This window comes from Apostichopus japonicus, chromosome 4 (assembly GCF_037975245.1).
Source record: "Apostichopus japonicus isolate 1M-3 chromosome 4, ASM3797524v1, whole genome shotgun sequence".
Lineage (NCBI taxonomy): Eukaryota > Metazoa > Echinodermata > Holothuroidea > Aspidochirotida > Stichopodidae > Apostichopus > Apostichopus japonicus.
Window position 1 is genome coordinate 5545687 of NC_092564.1, and position 20589 is coordinate 5566275.

The 20589-nt window shown below is 37.7% G+C and overlaps 1 protein-coding gene across 5 annotated transcripts in view; it reads left to right on the top strand.

Annotated features, from left to right (window-relative positions):
- Positions 1-20589, top strand: part of LOC139966270 (ETS translocation variant 1-like) — a 52006-nt gene that overhangs the window by 15132 nt on the left and 16285 nt on the right. For all 5 annotated transcript variants that reach the window (XR_011792525.1, XR_011792526.1, XM_071969124.1 and 2 more), the window contains exons 5-7: positions 4953-5015; positions 16586-16801; positions 18875-19139. Coding sequence is in view for 3 of the 5 variants with exons in the window: in XM_071969124.1 (XP_071825225.1) it covers positions 4953-5015; positions 16586-16801; positions 18875-19139 (544 nt within the window). In the remaining 2 variants the exon portion in view is untranslated. The remainder of the gene's footprint in view (positions 1-4952; positions 5016-16585; positions 16802-18874; positions 19140-20589) is intronic.

Here is a 20589-nt window from a genome sequence, read left to right on the forward strand (position 1 = left end):
TGAGATGAAAACCTTTACTCAATTCCCATAGAAATGTAAATTACATTTTATACTTTTTTGACTATATACTAACTATTAAACTTGATTTTTTTCAGGCTAACTTAAATATGAATTTTGTTTGATCAAAATATATACCAAACTTTTTTTTCCCAGTGGCTGAAGTTGATCAGTTCACAAAAAATGAAAAATCATCTTTTGGATAAAAAGTACACCCTAAAGCATATTATTCTGTTGACAAAGATGTGAATTTTTCCAATTTGGTTAATTTATCTTGTGAGTGCATCTGGCAATTTCACCTGTCTTGTGTAGGGGGAATTCTATTCTGACAAGCATTTGTTGATAAATAGCAAATGGGGGGGGGGGGGGGAGCACTAACGGAGAACAAAGTCGACTGAGGGCGCTGACATAAATCCGCCCTATCTAGTTCCGTGAAGGATGACTAGCTGTTGCTATGCGTTCTGGAACCATCAACATTAGCAGATGTGATGCTACGATATGAGTCGATCTCTAGCGGCACAGTATATAGTTCGTTTGTGATCATTGGAGACGACATCTTTTGAAACATTAGTCAGACTCTGCACTTGTGAGTGGAAGTTTGAGTCAGTTTCCATCCAGCATGAGTCCACCTACAAATTCACCCGGCATGTTTGTGATTGATCAATTTATAAATATTGCTGATCTTGTACGAAACACAACCTTTATGACTTTGCCCTCGGTTAGAACAATGGCAAACCACATGTTTTCTCGTTTGAACGGAACATCAAACTCTTCCATTCAAATGTGCTTTTGAAATACGATGGACCCTTTACCTGACAAACTCATTAGTCATGTAGGCTGTCGTTATGTCAACACTAACAGCAAGCTTTATACTTTCATTTTGTAACTTTGGGATGCCAATGATGCTATATACACCATCGTCTACTAACAACACAGTTTGTTTAGCTTGACTAATTAACTTATAATTCTTATGGTGAAATTGTCAAGCACTTGGCAAATTTTGCAATTTATGGCCAGGAAAATGTTTGGAATTGAGTAGAATAAGTAATTACTTAATATTGTTTTCATGAAGAAATCTATAAGAGTATCTCAGTTTGATCAATTTGCGGACTTATTTTCGGTAATACTTTACGGTAAGTCTGAGAACACTGGTGACCAAATACTTGCGATAATAATAAGAAAATACATCAATTTAGTCATAAAATATCATCAGATGTGCTAAATGGGGTTGGATACCCTATCTACAGTGGTAGCCTATTTCTGTGGGTATTTGCCCTAAAATGTGCAATTTATTTTTGTATTCCTCTGGACTATAGGTATTAACTATTTACTTAATGAAAACTCTGGTCTTGTCTCCACTCAACAACATATTAACCTAGATATGGGCATGCCTACCCATTCACATACATGCACATGTAACACATAACTTTACACGTTTTACATATGTAGTGAAGCATTGTTTCAATGCAATGTTAGCAATAGTCAGTACTATATACAAAGGAAGTTTACCTGCCAACATTAACCTGTTCCCGAGGAAATAGGCTAGGATACAAAAACATCCGAAAAGTATGGAGAAGGGGTCACTCGTGTCAAATAGTTGCAGCTGTTGTTTTTATATAGGATGTATCATGTAATAGTACATAAGAAAGGTTAGCCTGCATGAATAGTGCTTAATTTACATTCAGCTATGTTATATGTACAATAGTACAGTATACTGTACATGCAAGACCTTAAAACTGATTTTAGGAATTGGACAGTATTTTATGGTTATAATTGTAAATCTTAACAGGGAATCAATCCAGATCAGACTAACTGATGTACAGTAATCGATGTACATGGTAATTCACAACAATTCCGTGTTCCCTGTTTTTGATCGATTATTCTTGAAACAAAAGAAATTCAGATAGTGTGCCAGACTTGATGATTTGAGTGTCTGTACACTTACTTGTATTCCAGCATAGTTGTGGGTTTACTCACCCATACTATGGTATTAGATTAAGCAGACATACTTGTGCTTTAATAGAGCCTTCTACCTGACTACTCGTACTAGATACGAAGGAGTTCTAGTTGAACTATTAAAAGTAAATTGATCATTTTCTTTCACATGAACTTGTGTGGTAGATATTCCATCCTTTTGAAAACCAATTCTGATTCCAGAATAAACAAACATACGATTACTACAAAATAGAAATTTTAGGCAAACTAATGATCAAACAAAACCTTTTTTTTCCTTTTTTTCCTTTTTCATTTCATTTCAATTTTATTTCAATTTTATTTTGTTATCGGTTGAGTTTAGATTACACTGGATAATACGGGAGATCCCTTGGGATCCCCTTAATCTATCCTTTGGTAAAAACTTCCAAGGTCTTTTGAAATCATAAATTACTTTATAGGCTCAAAACAAAATTCTGCAAATGTAGGACGGTGGCATTCGTTAGTAATGTTCTCTTATACTGTATGCATTGCATGTATGTACAGTATGTGAAATGAGTGACAGTGAAAATGACTGTTTTATTAAATATATATATGCTGGTCAGATGAAACTGAAAATATGGCAATTAGATACAATAGGGAGTTTATAATTTGCTTATAAATTGAGCTAATGAATATTCTGTAATAATAGCACGTATTATAAGTTCTTGTTCTGTAGAGTATTTACATATGCAAGAGGTTTTGTCAGAGAAAAGAAAACACTCTCACAATCATGTGAAAGTATTTACGTCAATGTGCGCATAATATAACTATCTCACAAATAAACAGAATTGTTCATTGTTATCGCCTGTCTGACACTTTGGAGATGCAGTAACACAAAAATAGCCGTTGGCCTATGAGCCATTAGAAGGGGAATTTTACTGGCCCAAGGTCTGGTGTTGTATTACCAAACTCAAACAACCATAAAAATTCTTAAAAACTTTACCCTACTTGTGTATCAGGTTTTACTGTAACAGAAATATTTTCTTGTTACAGTAGTAATAGGATTTGGTGAAAGCTGATCCCAAGTGGCAGGCTGGAGGTGAACTCTGTCCTGTATCCTCTTATTTGCATCACCCAATCATCCACTCCAATAAAAGCCCATTAATGGGCCAAAAGATTTGTTCCCCCACCGCCCTGCCCACCCCTCGCATTCATCCCTGCAGAAGGATATGGTGAGCAACCTCATGGCCTGCCCAAACCCCTCTGGTTGGTCTCATCTCTCTAGTTCTATATGGTTGTCAGGAGAAAGGTTAGCAAAAAACATTATGAAATTATGTTTCATCAGTGACATACGGGTTCAGAAAATTTGATTTCAAAATCACTGTACAATACTCATGAGTTTTGCTTGTTGATTCCAAAGATTTTATCATTTTTCTGTATGCACAGTTTAATATTAGACCTGTTATTTCTCCTTCTCTTTTTTTTTTCATCTTGCCTCTGCCCTCTTTTTTTGTGGGATTTATTGTCTTTTACTGCCCCTGATTCTCTTATTTCCCCTTACTCCCCGCTTCATCCCCCTTCTCCCCTTGCCCCTTCTCCACTTTTTTTTTCACTTAAATATATTGCTGGACAATCATCCTAGGTTGGTCGCAAGTTGGTCCTCAAATTCACCTGCCGGTCATTCTCCAGTGGAGTTGTTGTTCAGTTTTGTGTTGTAATGGATCAAGCCTTCATGAAAGTGCTTGGGAAGTATGTGGTTTTGATGGAAAACCGGGTTAAAACACCAGTAGAGGAAAGAATGTGGTTTGACCTAGTGGAAAAGGGAATCACTTCTGGAAGCCACTAAGTGCAACTAAAAGACTGTTTATTAGTTTTAAGCCTGCTTGCGATATTATTTATGATTGTCTTAAAGCTAATCAAAACATAGTTAAGAGTAGATAAATGGTGTTCCAGTGTTTCCTAGAGCTGTTCAACTCTTTTTATTTTATATTTTATGTTCAAGGTCGAGTCAGTGGTGTTATCTTTTTTTTAAATTACAATAACAGTAACACGTTTCGAAGAGATAAAAGTTTGTTTGCTTTTTGTTTGTTTGTTGTCGTTGTAAGTTTTAAAGGGATGCAAAGGATTAACAGCTTACCGTCCAGAAATTGAATTAATATTCAGAAATCTACATGTATGTATTTGTAACAATTGAATAGAAATATGACTTTCCAAAGAAATAACTGGTGTCAGATGGCAAAACCAGTAGAAAGATCTGGTTCGAAAATCACCCGGGCTGTAAACTGTGGGTATAATGACTATGTTTGGGAAGTGGATATTCTTATTGGTCGTTACGGTAGATCGGTCTGTGCAAGGGGGGGGGGGGGGTGTTGCAGAAGATGGAGGATGGAGCATAAGATGCTCACCGCAGATAAGGGAACTGAACAAGTACAATAATAGCCGCACATAACATATATACATACTGCTTGAGAAAAGCACCCCTCAGGCTTGCAAGACTTGGGAATTGTCAGAATGAATGCCCTGAAGAAAATGTCGTAATGACAAAGAGTTCACAGAGTTAAGATGTGGAATTTGCCAGTGCATTTGTTTTGCAAATGCACTTTTGTTTTGCAAATGCACTTTTGTTTTGCAAATGCACTTTTGTTTTGCAAGTGTTGTGCATTTTGTTTTGACTTGGGAATTGTCAAAATGAATGCCCAAAAGAAAATGTCATAGTGACAAGAGTTCAGAGTTAAACTTAAGATGTAGAATTTTGCCAGCGCATTTGTTTTGCAAATGCACTGTTGTTAAATTGCAAATGCACTTTTGTTTTGGAAGTTTTGTGCAATTTGCTTTGACTTGGGAATTGTCAAAATGAATGTCCTGAAGAAAATTATCGTAATGACAAGAGTTCACAGAGCTAAGATGTAGAATTTGCCAGTGCATTTGTTTTGTTTTCATCATAATTTCAGTGGATATTTTTAACAACCTCAGCAATGTGCAAAGTCCTTTTAAATGTTTTTTTTTTTCATCTTTCATTTCTCTTCTTCTTTGTGTGACAGGCTTCGACTTTGGACCTGACACAGAGGATGAGCAGTTTGTGCCAGACTTCCAAACAGAAAACTGTAAGTATTGTCTGAGTGGTACCTGCCGTCGTCATGACGATGGAGAACTTGAAATTTTCAAGAGACCCCACCCACAGACCAAAATATTACAAACTTAACATGGTAGATGGGCTGTTAATAATAAAAAAAATATTCCACTTTTATATAGCGCTTTATACCAGCAATAGGTCTCAAAGGGCTTTACAGACGATATGTTACCCCTGGTCAATGATAACCTGTCCCAGAGACAATCCCTCCAGGCGGCTGCAGTTTTATACTGCGCCCAATGACAAGTTACCTCACAGGTACCCATTTAACCCCTGGGTGGAGAGAGGCAATTGAGATAAAGCATCTTGCCCAAGGACACAATGTAGTGAACTAGGCAGGAGTCGAACCAGCAATCCTTGGATCCAAGTCCGATGCCTTAGCCAATCGTCAACCACGCTCTCTGTTAGTTAACAACAACAGCTCATCCCCTGCCCCCTTCCCCGAAACAGGCAAACTATCCCTTGTGGCTTATCTTTGGTGATTTACTCTGTGCCTGGCTTACCTGAGTTAATATCCCTATCTATCACAGTTTAGGTGGATGGGAAGCAACATATTAAAGTAGACTGGGAGACAGGGTAAGTGCTGTACTCCCGTAAATTATCACCAAACCCATGTTTTTTTGGAGATTGCATCACACGGAGGAAATAAAGACGTGAACATTTGTAAAATACTACATGTCAGAGCCATTAGTGCTTGAATTTTTAAAAGGTTTCACTTTACACAGTATGATTTATTTAAAGATTGAGAGGGTATCTCCGATTATTTCTGATTGTTCCGTTGGGTTTTTGCTCAGAATGTTGCCAGGTTTAAATGCAGCTTGTTTATATGTTTTGGCTGTTTAAATTGCCAACACTACTAAAACATTTACTGTAGTCTCTCACAGCATTTTTGTCTCCACTTTGCATACTCTTCTTCTTTCATATAAATAAGATATAAAGTCGAGCATGCATAGACTTCCATATTAACAGATTGTGACACTTTGAGGAAGTTCAGGTTTCACATCACATCACCCCATTCTTCCCCCCCCCCCACCCACCCTTCTCTCTTTCTCTCCTTCTTCCCTTTAAAAGGAGGACATTAGCTTTATAAAACAGTACCTACCTAAACAGTTGCATCCCTCATTATAGAACTCTTTGATTCAGTTTCATTTTGCATTCATCATACTGCAGTGTAGGCCTGTGTGTTTGTTGACTGCAACTTACCATAACAACAGCCAATTCAACTGATAAAATGTCAATAGTTGTTAAATGAAGGCATGGATCGCACAGTTTACTATACACACTACACTGTAAGCTTGTACTAGGGTATAAGAAGCACAGTTGTAAACTCACCGTGTGAAGGATTTTCTTTGCCTTTAGAATCGAAAATAGAATGCCAACAGAGCAATCGTAATTGTTCCCTTTGATATGAAGTCAGTGATGCCCTGAGGGTGAATCTTTTATTCTTTGCATATGTTGCCTTTTAGTGATTAGATATTATCCCGTATTGAATAATTATACTTTAGGCTCTCTTAGTTCAGTTAAGTTGTTTTGAATAGAAATGAAAATATTCAAGGCGCAATTTTGGCTTCAAAAAAAAGAAAAGAAAAACACCGAGGTATATAACTAGTTTTTTTGCCATTCAATCCCGAACTTAAAAGAGATAAAGCAAAATTGTGAATAAAAAGAGGTCATGCACTTTCCCCCACACTAAATAGTAAAAGCACTTGGCAAACCACATTCAACAAGTCTGTGCCTTTTTATCTCCTTACTGGCAAATAACAACAAGGATACTTCATTCATAAATCCCTTCTACACCTTATCTCTCCCTTGGAGGACTGTAATCCTATCACCCAAACCTCAGATGTTTTCCCAAGTCTGATGTAAGTCCTCCACATCCCAGCATTGGCTGCTCCATAACCAACTTGACCCTGGGTCACAGTTCTGTAACATAATAGCTCTGTGGCTTCCTATTTCTGTCCAACTGACAAATGAAAAACTTCCTAAACCTTGAGGCCAAAAAGGGGAACCAAAAGTTGTGTCAACAGCGGGAGATGTCAACAACATTCAGGGATCATCTGCCACGTGTGGGTTTGATTGCTTTACTGGTTGTAATTTTTTAGTAGGGCTAGTACCTGCTCTCTCTCCCTTTATTGTGTTGTACTAGGAAGAAGTCATTAATTTTACACTCTCTCCTGTGTAACAAGTGGGTAGTCTGCAACCGGTATTTTCCTATGAACATGTGCTTTGTGTTTAGGAACTTTCTAGAACAGTGACAGATGTTTTCTGACTTGTAGTGATAATCATTCAATGTTGCTGATAACTTATATTTGTAACATGTACTGCATACCTGAAGGGAAGTGGCAAGAGCTACGTAGAGAGTGGGTTAGAAAGAGGAGAGGCAGAGGAGGGGAGAGGAAAGGAAGGGAGGAATACTGGACATTGTATCAATAAATGGCACAACCAAATCTTCCTTTCATCAGTCTGTGTTGTTATTGGATAGTTTTATAATGTAAATTAATATAATTTACTTCTTACCTCTCTTACCCAACAATAACTTATCTGGTATCACACTGCAAAGTGCTATGCAAAATGGGCAAATTACTATTTTCAAAGATGTATAGTTTATAGTACAGTAGTTTTATACACAGAAACCATTACAGTTGGCAAAATTCAAAGCATTCAAAACTTCTACACAAAAGTTGAACAGTAAATTATTCCCCTGTTACCTGTCTCCTACAGTATGCAAACGCACTCTGACCTATGCTACACTATTTGAAGTTTTGCTCTGCGCATACTCAGTACATGGTACTTAAAGGGGATATATACTTGTACAGGTAAACAGCTGCCATCATTCTATCAATCGATAGGCTGGTGTTTCTTTATAAATGTCCTGGATGCTTGGAAAAATATAGCAATGTTTTATAGTTGGGCTGGTGGAACATCACATGGACCATTGAAGATCACTGAGTTTTTCTCCTTTAAGAGTAGCCTTCTTGAACATGAATGTCTACAGAATGAATGTACTCCATATCCTGTTGTAAATGCAGCTTTTTGCATATAAATTTCATCCACAAAAATCACCCAATTCAGTTCCTGACAGTTGGTGCCTTCAAACTAAGACAACTATGAAGAACTAAGTCTAGAAAATGATACACTCTTGTGTGAAAAGTTGATCAATCATCCACAGGTTCCGAGTAATTCTTAGTTAATTCATGGTCAAGGATAACATCTAACTGTATATTTCATAAAGTAGTAACAATTTTCATTAAATGCTTCCCTACCCCACCACTCGGCTCCTCTCCCCCCTCTCCCCCTCCCCAAAAATGAAAGTGTAATAAAAACAAAATATGATTGTAAAACTAATATTCAAGATGCCCCTACATTTTCCAAGTTTTGTGGTTTCTTGCTCATCTGCCATCAAGAGTTTTCTTAATGAACCCATCACAGCGGTATACCTGCGATGCGGTTTAGTTATGTCACAGATAATACTCTCGGTAGAAGGCAAGACGCCTGCAACCTGTAATTTCTATCCCGTCGGTCCAGTCCGGTAAAGACCAGAATGGGTGCATGCTGTGACTTGTCCTTATTCATCCCTCTTTGGTCAGCTTAAGTCAGTAACTTGGGGATTTCTCAAATTGAATAATTTGGTCTGCATTTAGTTACAGAATTCATGATTTTCATTTTTGACTTCAGAATTCAAAGGTAAGGAGTCTTATAAAGTAGGATGCAGGGCATGTACTGGGCAAACTGTGCGATATATCTGTGAGGTTGTCAGAGGATTTTAGTCGATTGTAAACTCGATTGCAAACACAGGTGTTATACTTCAGCAGAAGGGTACATTCAAAATGGAGGCAGTTACCATGAAGTGGGTCAGAGGAGGGATGGTGGGCACAAGTGCTAAAAGTTACTTATTTGGCAAGTTAGGACCTAGATGAAAAAGTTCATATTGATGTGTTTGGTGACAGTTAAATTGTGTCAGTCATTATTTATTGACACCGAGAAGGGTTTTGGTGAATTTGCATTCTGCAATTTGCTACAATCTGATGGAGTTGGGGGAGGGGGGTGGAGAGCAAGATATCTGGAAACATAATCTGTTACATTAGTTCACAAAAATCTCATTAGGGAGGATTAAAGTAGTCATAAACCTGAAAAGTTTTGCCAAATTATGGCAAACTAAAACATTACATTACATTTGTGGGGTACAAAATTTTAGCTGTATTTCATTAAATGATTCAATAATGTGATCATCCATGCCTTGTAGGCTCATTGAATTGATACAGTCGGTGAAGATTTTCAGTTGGTAATACATACATGTATGTTAATTGCAGACATGCAAACAAAAAGATCCTTAGACCTGTGGTTGATGCTGTGAGTGGTGTTAAAAGGTAAGGGTAGGTTGGGTCTTTTCCAAGTGCTTTAATTAAATGTTGAATGGAATGATCTAGTTGTAGAACTTTGTACTTTGTCCCAGGAAATATAGACATTAGCACATAATTTAAATTTGTACTGTTGTCTGGAATCAAGGAGTGCCGTTGGCTGTTGGCAGTTTCGATTTTCAGAGGTCAGAAGAAAAAGTCATTTTCGTTGCTACCTGAAAAGAAAGGTAGTCTTCATATAGACATGCTGTGTAATAATTGATGTTGTATATTTCAAGATATAGCTCTTAAATATAGTGATAACATATTGTGAAAACTTGTAGTGATTAAATATAGTGATAACATATCTGATAGTGATTACATATAGTGATTAAATATCATCTCATCATCTGTCCTCTTCGTGCCTTGTGGCACATAAGGCCATCACGCTCTGTTTCCACTTGTCCCTGTCTCGTGCACTTTCCCTTGCCTCATTCCAAGTCTTCCACCCGCCTTGCTTTCTTTCTCTTTCCACTGTCCTCCTCCACGTTGTTTTTGGTCTGCCAACTTTCCGCTTCCCTTCTGGCCGCCATGTCAGTGATTAAATATAGTGATTACATATTGTGATTAAATATAGCGATTAAATACAGCGATTAAATAAAGTGATTTTAATACTTTTAGTGATTACATAATAACGTTATAACATTACAACCAGCAACTGTATTGTGTCCACTCTAGCCTAATTATCTTCCACAATTTCAAACAGCAGTATGAAAGGACGGTTGAACGGTGTGACTGACTGACAGGGTTTATACTTCATAGATATTTATTGCATACAATCAGAGTATTGGATGTCTTCTGAAATATATAGCATATTGGAGGGTGAAATATGAGACACTTAGACGATCTATAAATAGCAACTTGTGCTCATGATCAGATAATAAATAGTTTGGACGCAATGGTGTAAATATCAATCCAGGTTAAACCTCACTTTGAATGATTGTCTTGTTTACTTTTTGGCTTACATGCCTCCCTCAAAATATTAGCAATCTCCTTCTAACCTTCTTCTAAAATGAACTGGGAACCTTTTGAGCACTGTACAGCCATAGTGACCGGTCACTACCAGTCAATGACCCCTCCTCAAAAATTATTTTCCTTGAACATGAATTTATCAGATTTACATCACTCCCTCTCTTATCTGTATCCTATACATGGGCACTCCGATCCACCCTGGCCGAAGAACTGGTAACGTTCTTGCACTGCGACCCCAAATGACCCTCTCTAAGGTCGCTGGCCTGCAACCAACGACCCCCTCTAAGGTCACTTCTCTCTCTCCCCTCAGAATCTACCATTTGGGATTCAAAACTGTTACAAGAACTTTCGTTAGGCTACGATAGATTGGAGTGCATGTATATGTAACAGGAGACATGGTACAAAGTATCATTGTTTGTAAGCACCTAAACTAGTCAGTGTTGGGCGTACCTGGTTAATATAACAAAACGTGTTAATACTGTACACCTTGCTGTATCAGTTATGTGCATCATATGTGCTACACAGGGGAGGGGAATGGGAGGAGAAGGGGGATGGGGAAGGAAAAACATTCCACACACCCTAACTTTGGCACACCACCAATGTCCTTAATCACACTGCCAATGTCCTTTCTCGTGTTGATATTCATATCATTGAGGCAGTAGGTATTCCTTATGCATGCACCCATCCCAAGGACTCTGGTATGGCCGTTACCATGAACTGACATCATCAGACTATGCACTAGATTGTATAATTCAGTTGATGAAGGCTACAGAACCATTAAATTAACAAGACAGTCCATGTTTTTCCATGACATTTGTTTATGTAATAAATGTTTTTTGCCTTTGCTAGTGCCCCTCATTACCCTTCAAAGTATGTTCTAGATTTGTTTATACCCAGTCTGTTTTTGTTGCTCCCTTGGCGGCCATGGCGGGCGAGGAGCAGCAGTGATTGTCACGTCTCCCTTTTGTCAGTAACATACCCTACCTGTGATAGGCCTCTATCACACACTGGATATGACAAGATTCCTGAGTTCACTCTTCAGCCATAGACTACCTATAGGCTTGACCTTCATCGGTTGCTGATGTCAAAATTAAAGCTTCCTGTCATGCGTTTTGCCATGAGGTCAAGAGGCCATACAGTTAAGGCATGCTACTATTAGGGAAGCAATTGGGTAATGGGAAAGAAAAAGGTCTCCTGATACCAAAAGCTGTACTTTACATGGCATTGATGCATACTGGGTATCCGATGATGTGAAACCCTAGCTTTGTCCCAACCAGGCAGTGTGTGAATACATCAAATTTATCCAATTGAAGGATTCTTCAACTTGTTTTAGAAACATTGATGAAGGGGCATATATTTAAAAAGAAGAATTCTAAAGAAGAACAATATTCTGACACATGTGGTGTATACCTGTAATACTCTACATGTGGTAGTCTATTCAATACTAACAGAAACTATTTGCCTAGTTCACCCCTATCAGAAATTACTGTTCAAACTTTGCCAAACTGTTCACTGTATGTACTAACTAGCCAGTAATTTTTAGTATAGACAGGACTACTTTTGTGATTCAAAGCAAGAATCATGAACTACTAATTACCCAGGAGCATGTGTTAAATAGTGCCGGTTGGTTTTAAAACTTTTTACTTGGAGCACCGGTCGGCAAACGTTAGTGCTGGCCAAGTCCGACCGGCGCCGACCGGCGTAGCTACAACACTGATGTGCTTGTATAGCATTTCTTCACGTCCAAAATCTCCGCTTTAATTGCTGTGCAATACTTAATATCATTTAAAGTTACTGGAGATCATAAGAACACCCATTCCATCCCCCCCCCCTCCCACCCACAGATAAAAAAAGGAGAATTGGTTTTGTTCTTCTGTTCGGATACAGCAGAACAAAGTTGATACAAATCAGGGAACCAATCGTTTCGCATTCTTTTTAAACTACAGTGGTCTAAGTTTAGATCCAGAGAGATGGCTGTTCCTCATAACTTTGACAACTGGAGAACATTTAGTATCTTTAATCTGTGTAGCTGTTAAACAAGAAAGAATACAGATCACTCGTAAAACGTATAATCAAATATGATATAAAATACAGTACACTAGAAGTATCCTTTAAGTTCCCTTCGTACAAAACCAGGCATGTTGCAGAGACAAGATGTGCTGTGTGCTGACACAGTTTGAGCACACAGACGGTTTAAAACGGCTGTATATATGCATACGTAAGTTTGTGTTAAAAGCATATATCCGTTACACAAGAAAACTACCGTGTTCTCAGTTTAGATTCAGAGAGATGGCTGTTTCTTGTAGCTAGGCAACTGGAGATCATATATGTAACAGATCAATTGTATAGTGTAACAATGTAACATACAATACAGTACAGCACACTACAAATATCATTAATGATTCCCTTTTTACAATCCATGAATGTTGTAAAGATGCACAATATGAACACACCAGATGATTAATGACTATATACATTAGTTTGTGTGCAAAGCCTATGGCCACTACACAAGAATGAACTGTGCTACTGAATGGGCAAAATGTACTTAAAATGTTGTTGTTTTTTTCGTTTTTTTTTTTCCAAGCTAATGGGAGCAATAGTCAAAAGTAGTTATTCATTGGTTACAAGGTAACATTTAAACAGATGTGACACTGACACACTGGAGATTTGGAACTCTCTCTCTCTGTCACTGTCCCTAAGCTTGAAGTACAAAACTGTATAGTGTATAGCATCCTGAGGGATAGATAGATCAGGCACTCCAGGCAAGAAAGGATGCATGTAGCAAACTCAGCAACGATGGAGTCTTAAGGTGAAGGACGTAGACATACAACAAAAACGTTATATGTTAGCAATCTTACAGCGAGATACTTGAAGAACCAATTTATATCAGATGGAAAAAATGATGGAATTATTACAAATAGGAAACCTGAATTTGAAAAGGATAGCTGGTTCTAACTTGAAAAGGGTATGCACAGTTGCATTTTTCTAGTCATTCATTGCATGTATACACACAATTCACCCGGATTGGATGTGAAAGCATTTTGTGAATTGAACAGACAAGGAGAACTCAACAGCCAACTGACCAGCTAAATAGTCTGTATCATCAGACACCATTTGTTGAATATATATCCCTAGTCTCCTCTTACCATACATGCACATGATATTTGTACAATGCACAACACACCACTATTCGGCAATGATGAAGTTCTAACAGTTCGTACAATGACTGCACATTGGTCTATGTACTAATTTCATGTGTACATAAGAATAGACATACCTACATACATACATACATGATCATGTAAGCATCCATGGTTATCAGAACAACAGTTTGTGGGGCTGATATCATACGATGGCTTGACCTGTCACCCTTTTATCTGTCTAAGGTTGGTGTGTAACATGTACTTTAAATACCGTCACACCTGCAACTGCCCATTGTTTGGTATCTTTAATACTGGTTGGTGTCCTTTTAGAAGGTTTAACTGCAACATTTGGGGGTTTAAAAAGGAGTGGGGTACGAAATTCCACAAAGTGGAACATGTTTTGATTCAGTTTTTGTCATAATTTTTTCCTATGTTTGCTCCATATTAGATATCTTTTAAGTCAGAAATTGTTGCCAACACCTTCCACTATCAACATTTTTCCACTCAAATCAAATCAATTGTATGACCACCCTTAACTATACAGGCAACCACTGCATACCCATTAATAGCGATCAGCATAGACCGTCTGTAAATCTTAAAAGACATTGATGTTTACGTAGTTACAAACATTTTTACCTGAAACCAATCTTACTGCTGCCTAGTAACAAAATTAAAACAAGTTCCAACATGCAGAAGAAGAATTAGGCAAGATTTTGGATCTATATGATCATTTTTTGGTTGGTAAACTTTATTGGCCAAATAAAGATGGCTATAGAAGCATAACACAGTTCATTCACTCTGCATGTAGAACTGGTCAATGGACCGAACTTCCTTATTTTAGTTGCTGACTTTTCCAAATGAAGATTTACTGTAAAGCTTGATGCTGGACTAGTACAGCTCCACAAAGTACTTGATGACCAAGATGAGATTTGTGGGTAAGGTCAAAATTCACCTGGCAGTGCCACCATTGCTATCTGTATAGAGGCCACTCCTGTAACAAGTGTAGGGCCCCTATGGCTTTTGACCCCTCTCAAAGCTTGCCATTAACCAGGACCTGTAAAGAAAACCTCTAACATTGTAGGGTTTAGCAGTTTCAATACATTCCTGTTTTCTGCTTCCAAATGTCTATGAGGTACAGAAGTTGAAATGAATATAATTTGTTTCTGATGTGATTCAGATTTCAAACATTTCCTCCCAATCTGTGACCAGTTTTCTGGTGAGTTGGCTTATGGATAGTAGTGAGGAGGTTGATATGTCTCAGTACTCACAAATGATTGCTTTTCTTTAGTGTCCTTCATTACCTCTGCTTTGACCTTGACCATTATGTTAGGAACCATTTTAAAAAGTTTTCAGTTGGTCATTATAATTTCATCAGAACTTTCACTCAAACCTCATAAACATTTACACAATGCCAGGTCACAACTTTGGTCCGAAACCCAAACGACCACTGTCTCCTAAATTTGTTTTCGCTACTGGACACAAAAACCTGTTGCATTTTTAGTAACATTGTCACACAGACAATTTTTCATGAATTGATATTTCATCTCGATTCTAAGTCAAGGGGGTAAATTTTCAGGCTCCTGAAATCTGATGCATTGTTTGAAATTAAAACATTGAACTAACCATCCATGCTAATGAAACTGCGTTGCATTTGAGCTGCAGATATATCAACCAATTCAGTTGCTTTAAGAAAGGACAAACTTACTACAAGTCCTGCATCAACCGCATACATAGTATGGCTGTGCAGCTTAACCTCTAAAATAGCAGTCTCATTTCCTGACAAAGATTACTGCAGGGATTCAGTCATTTGCTGTACAAATATTTTAATTATACGACCCACAGATCGAAAGAGTGAGTCATGAACAAAATGGCAAACTGTTGAGGACACTTGACTCTGGATAATCATCCAGAGTGTACCATGTAAGGTTAGATGGGATATTAAGAAATACTAAGAAGCTGGTACCTTGCTAGTAACGAGACCAATGAAATGGGATACCTTCACATAATAAAGTCATTCACCCACGTCCTTATTTTTAGCAGTCAACCTATATCGAGAGGGTCGTCTGAAGAACTTGCAGGGGTTGGGTTGGGGCCCAGCTGGGTTAAAAGTCATCAGATTTGCCGACAATTTTGAATGGGTTAAACACTGCTTAAACAGTTTTTGAAAGCACGACACTAGAGGCTTGTAGCTGTCCATATTAACCCCAGAAAGTTGAGAGGGTCCAATAGTTGGAAGTCTCAATGAAAACCAAAGGTAAAAAAGGTACCAAATGTGACTAACTCTAAAAAACAAAAAACAATTAAGTTTCTGTAACAAGGTTTGATCATTCTAGAATATTTTGATGACCCTTTAGCCAATAGGACAAGTGGCTGCTGACGGGATTTTCCAATTGACCAGGTTCCATAAGGTGATCATGAAGCTAATGCATGGCTTGATTGAGAGGGATGTTAAGCCTTAATGCTGCTGTTTGAAATCTTTTTTAAGTATTAGAATTTTGTGAATGCTTTGTCATTCTAAAATCCATACAACTATAATTTAAATGGCTTACTGTACCATAGTCAAGTTAAATTTCAAATTAATGAGTGAAAAGTTGGAAATTGGAGGGTTTTATAATGTGCTCTCTGCATGATTTTTGATATACTGGTATAGGAAAGTTTCCGGCCGATGAAACGATGAGAATCAACCGATAATCTGTAACCATTTCGATGCTTAATTCTTCACCCCTGATTCTAGATGTGGGAACATTTAAGATGTGTGTACATACTTTAATTTCAACCCTTTTTGATACTCGGTAGGTTTTGGTCAAATTAATAAACCAAACATGATGTCAACATGGGAAAATGGGTAGTTGACTGATAACTTCGAGCCAAAATTAAGAGGACCAAAAAAGAAATAATTGTCAATACTTTTTTCATTTCTGACTACAGACTCTGCATTGTATGTATGGCAAGAGAAAAATTGGCACTTATCAAGTTAGCATTGCATGTTCACGTACAGTGTTTCACAGAGTGTCTATTTTTTGACTCTACAGTACCCTTTCCGTCGGTGAAGATCAAGACAGAACCGAAAAGTCCAACATGGGGTCAAAAATCCTGCTCGTTCAACAAGACTCTGGCACAGCCGACCACCAGTACAGAGCAACAACAGTTCTCCTTCGACCACAGCTTTTTCCTCGGAGAGAGGGTGGTGATTGGCGGGGGACACCGCGAGGCAAACTTACCCCCGGCAACAGCCGCGGAACAGTCAGGTATATTCAGACAGGGAGACGTCACTTTATTTATGGCTTCCATCACGTGACTAGATAACGAAATCTCAAACGCTCCTTCCTCACAGAGACAATTTCTAGAACTCGGTGAAGTTTGTGTGACGATGCAGATAAATATCCACTCGAGAAACCAAAATCTTTAACCTGATTAAAAATTATAAGAATGCTCTCTTTTCGATTCCTTAACAAATGGTTTTTAGAAATTTATGTGATGGCAATTGCTGGTGAGTTAGTGTGTGTCTAATGTGTTACAGTTTAGCATGGAAACAATGATATCTCAAAAAGCATAGGTTTTTAACTTCATACTTGTGGATCAGTGTTATTGAGCCCAAGAAACCTATTGGCTTTTTTCATGGTCAACAATCAGGTTACGTCATCAAAGTCTGAACTGCAGGAGTAATGCTTCCACGATGGTCATGTTATTTCTTGAAGTTTGAGGTCAGATTTGGAAAACTTGTAAACATGATAACTGTATTATAAGCAACTGGTGTGACCATGTAGAGCCACATTATTCAATACCAAAAAAAAGGGAGATTTTTGTTAGGCTTTTTGGTTGGATAAACATATTTGCTGATCACTTAAAAAAAAAGGTGATAACTTGAATGCATTTTGCTTAAAACTTTGAACCTTTTTCATCTTATTAATGACATTCTAGCCTCTCTTGTTTATTGGTTGCCCCATCTAAACAACGTCATCAAGTAAATAAAAAAATGAAGAAGTCCAAGTTTTGTGTGTGTGTCTGTGAGTTCTGATTTGAGGCAGCATGTGCCTTTAAGCCACCATATATTACTTGAGTTGTAGGGAGTGGCACGATGACGCGTTAGAATGTACACATAGCCGTATGGTTGAGATGACAAACTGAGTGCATATAAGTTCAAATGTGGACTACCACCAGTAATTTTTGAAAAATGACTAGCTCAGCGTGTGGCTTGGGTACACTGTGACTGGCATACATGAGTGTAATTATTCCAAATAAAACGGAAAAGATCCAGTTTAAACACAAACTACTGTGTTGTAGTAAGTTTAAAGAACCCAGTGCTGTATACTGTAGCGTGCGCTGTAAGAATTTGTACGGATTATTTTTGATATTCGTTTTATGTATTGTGACTTTTTCTCAAGTTGACCTTCTCCAATACCCCTCTTATGGTATGGGGTGGATTGCTGTGATAATTTATAAACAGTTCTTGCACAAAATATTAACTTTTTATTTGTATTATAGCTCTGGATAAAACCAAAATATTTTCTTTCTTGGAATGAAACGTGTATTCTTAAGATGGTGTGATATAGTTTGACGTCAACTGGATTAGGAATAAAAAATAAAAAAACCCTTTTCACGTAGCATTTGTGTTACTCATTTTAAGAGTCGTAGTGGGGGTGTATGACCATATGGTTGCTTGTACAGCATTGTATTTAACAAACACTACCAGGGTACTGCTCCTAGCTCAGTTTCCTGGTTTTCCAAGTACAGATGGCTTATCATAGGAGTATTCTTACGTGAACTCCTACGTATCTCTTCTGCTTTCTGATCCAATTTACTCTTGAGTGAGATTCTGGTCACATACAAACCTTCTTGAGTCTTTGTTCATTCTGATTTACACATAATTCTGACTGGGTTTGTGCGCATTTCTGGACACACACTCACATACATACATACACTGATGGGCCTGTGCTCATTCTGATCACACACACACACTGTTCATTCTGATCATTCTGTTCATTCTGTTCATTCTGTCATTCTGTTCATTCTGATCACACTGTTCATTCTGATCACACACAGAACACTACTGATTCTCTGTTCACTCTGATCACACACAGACATTCCTGAGTCTCTGTTTCATTCTGATCACACACAGATCCACGACTGAGAATGTGCTCATTATTATCACACAAAGACACTCCTGAGTGTCTGGTCATTCTGATTGCACACATACCCGAGTCTCATAGCCATAAACATTTTCACATATTTGGACCATAAATTTTCTTGTTTCTTCTCACTGTGAAAACATGTACAGATGACAATACTAAATTTGTCTCTTTTTTTCTCCATGTCCACAGTGCCACATGAAGGCATAGGTATCAGCCCAGCAGGTTCACCTCAAGCCCCACCCACTGTTTATTCAGATCGGCAAACTCCTCCTGGACCCGCTTCTCCCCTCCAACAGCTTGACGTCAACCTGAACATTGTAAAACAGGAGATGCCGTCACCATGCGAGGGGGGCAGCAGTTGCAGTAATTCACCTCCCATACCTCCGCCGTCAACATTCACAAGATGTCGTCAGGTCGACAGCCCTTCCAGCTCAGGATACTTCAGTAGTAAAAGGTTTACAATTTAAATGATTCTATTTGACCTGAAGAAAGTAACTTTGGCATTGCTTGAAAATGAAAAAAAGTGGTTTGCAAAGCAATTTTCTACAGTATCGGCAATATTTGAAATATATATAACATTATATTTGAGTATGACCCAATCATCAAGAAAACTCTTATGAATAAATTATCCAATTCTGTTTATGTCGTATTAGTATGTGGCATATATGGTCACAGACCTATGTATATATGTATACTCTAGATACCCTCAGGAAGGGTATATTCAACTTCAACACACACACATAGCAGATGGTCCCACAAGGCTTTTCCAACTTCTAGGGTAATTAAATATAGGGTAATATTGATATCGCCATCCAGAGAATTCGGAAAAATAGCTGCCTGATTTGCATCTTCTTAAACCAAAAAAAAGAAATACTGCAGCCAACTGTGAGTCCTGAAATAAGCGGGACAATTCTTCAGTACAATGTTACATTCGTGATCACCATACTATTCCTTTTACACAATGACTTTTGACCAGTTTGCCTATTCAACCAATCATGGATCAACATCTTAGCTCCCAAGTATCCATGTAGGTCGGCAATGCTCTTCTTTTTGTGAAGTCTATATCCCGAAGGAAATGTGTCGTTTTTCCGACGATGGAAATTATTCTTTTTCCTTTGGTTCTACCTTTTAATTTATATGCCTAACTGTGCTAAAGAGTTGTCCAAGTGTGAAAAGTCATTAACATTCCCTATTTTTGTTATGTAGTCCTCACCTTATTATCAAAGTTAGGCTTAAATTTTAGCATATATATCTGAAAGGTAACTTGCATTTCTTTCATATAAAATTGGGTGCCCTGTTAGCTGTTGCATCGTAACTTGTGGCTACGGTAGTATATTGCGTTAATCAATTAATTGCGTTAATGAAACAAGCCTGCCAGTGTCAGCCAGAAACCACATATTTTAAAGAAGTGAAAAGGTCATGAATATTCACGTTCATTGTTTCAATCAGATGTTACCTACACTTCAGACACGGTCTGACCGTCAAGAGTGAACACTTCAACATCAAGTAACTTATTTTTTATACACTTGTGTATTAATTGTTTCCGGAAAAACATGTTGCGATTGTAGTAGAACAAGTTCACAAGATCCGGAAGACAATTTTCTTTCAAGTTAAAATAGCAGACAATTATCGTTTAACTCTGTTTATTGAATAGAATCATCCACAAACTTCATTTTGTTACTGCCTTCTGCTTCAGTCTATATATAAATATATATATATATATATATATTGTTTAAATTATATGATGAAATAGTACCAGCTTTTTTCAGTAGTTATCTTCTTGTTCAAGTAGGGCTATTGAGTTTGGACAATATATTGCACTACCATGAGGGTCTATCAAATGTTGATCATAATTGCAACAAACAAACACTCAGAACCAGCCATGGTTCTGTGGTTTTTATCCA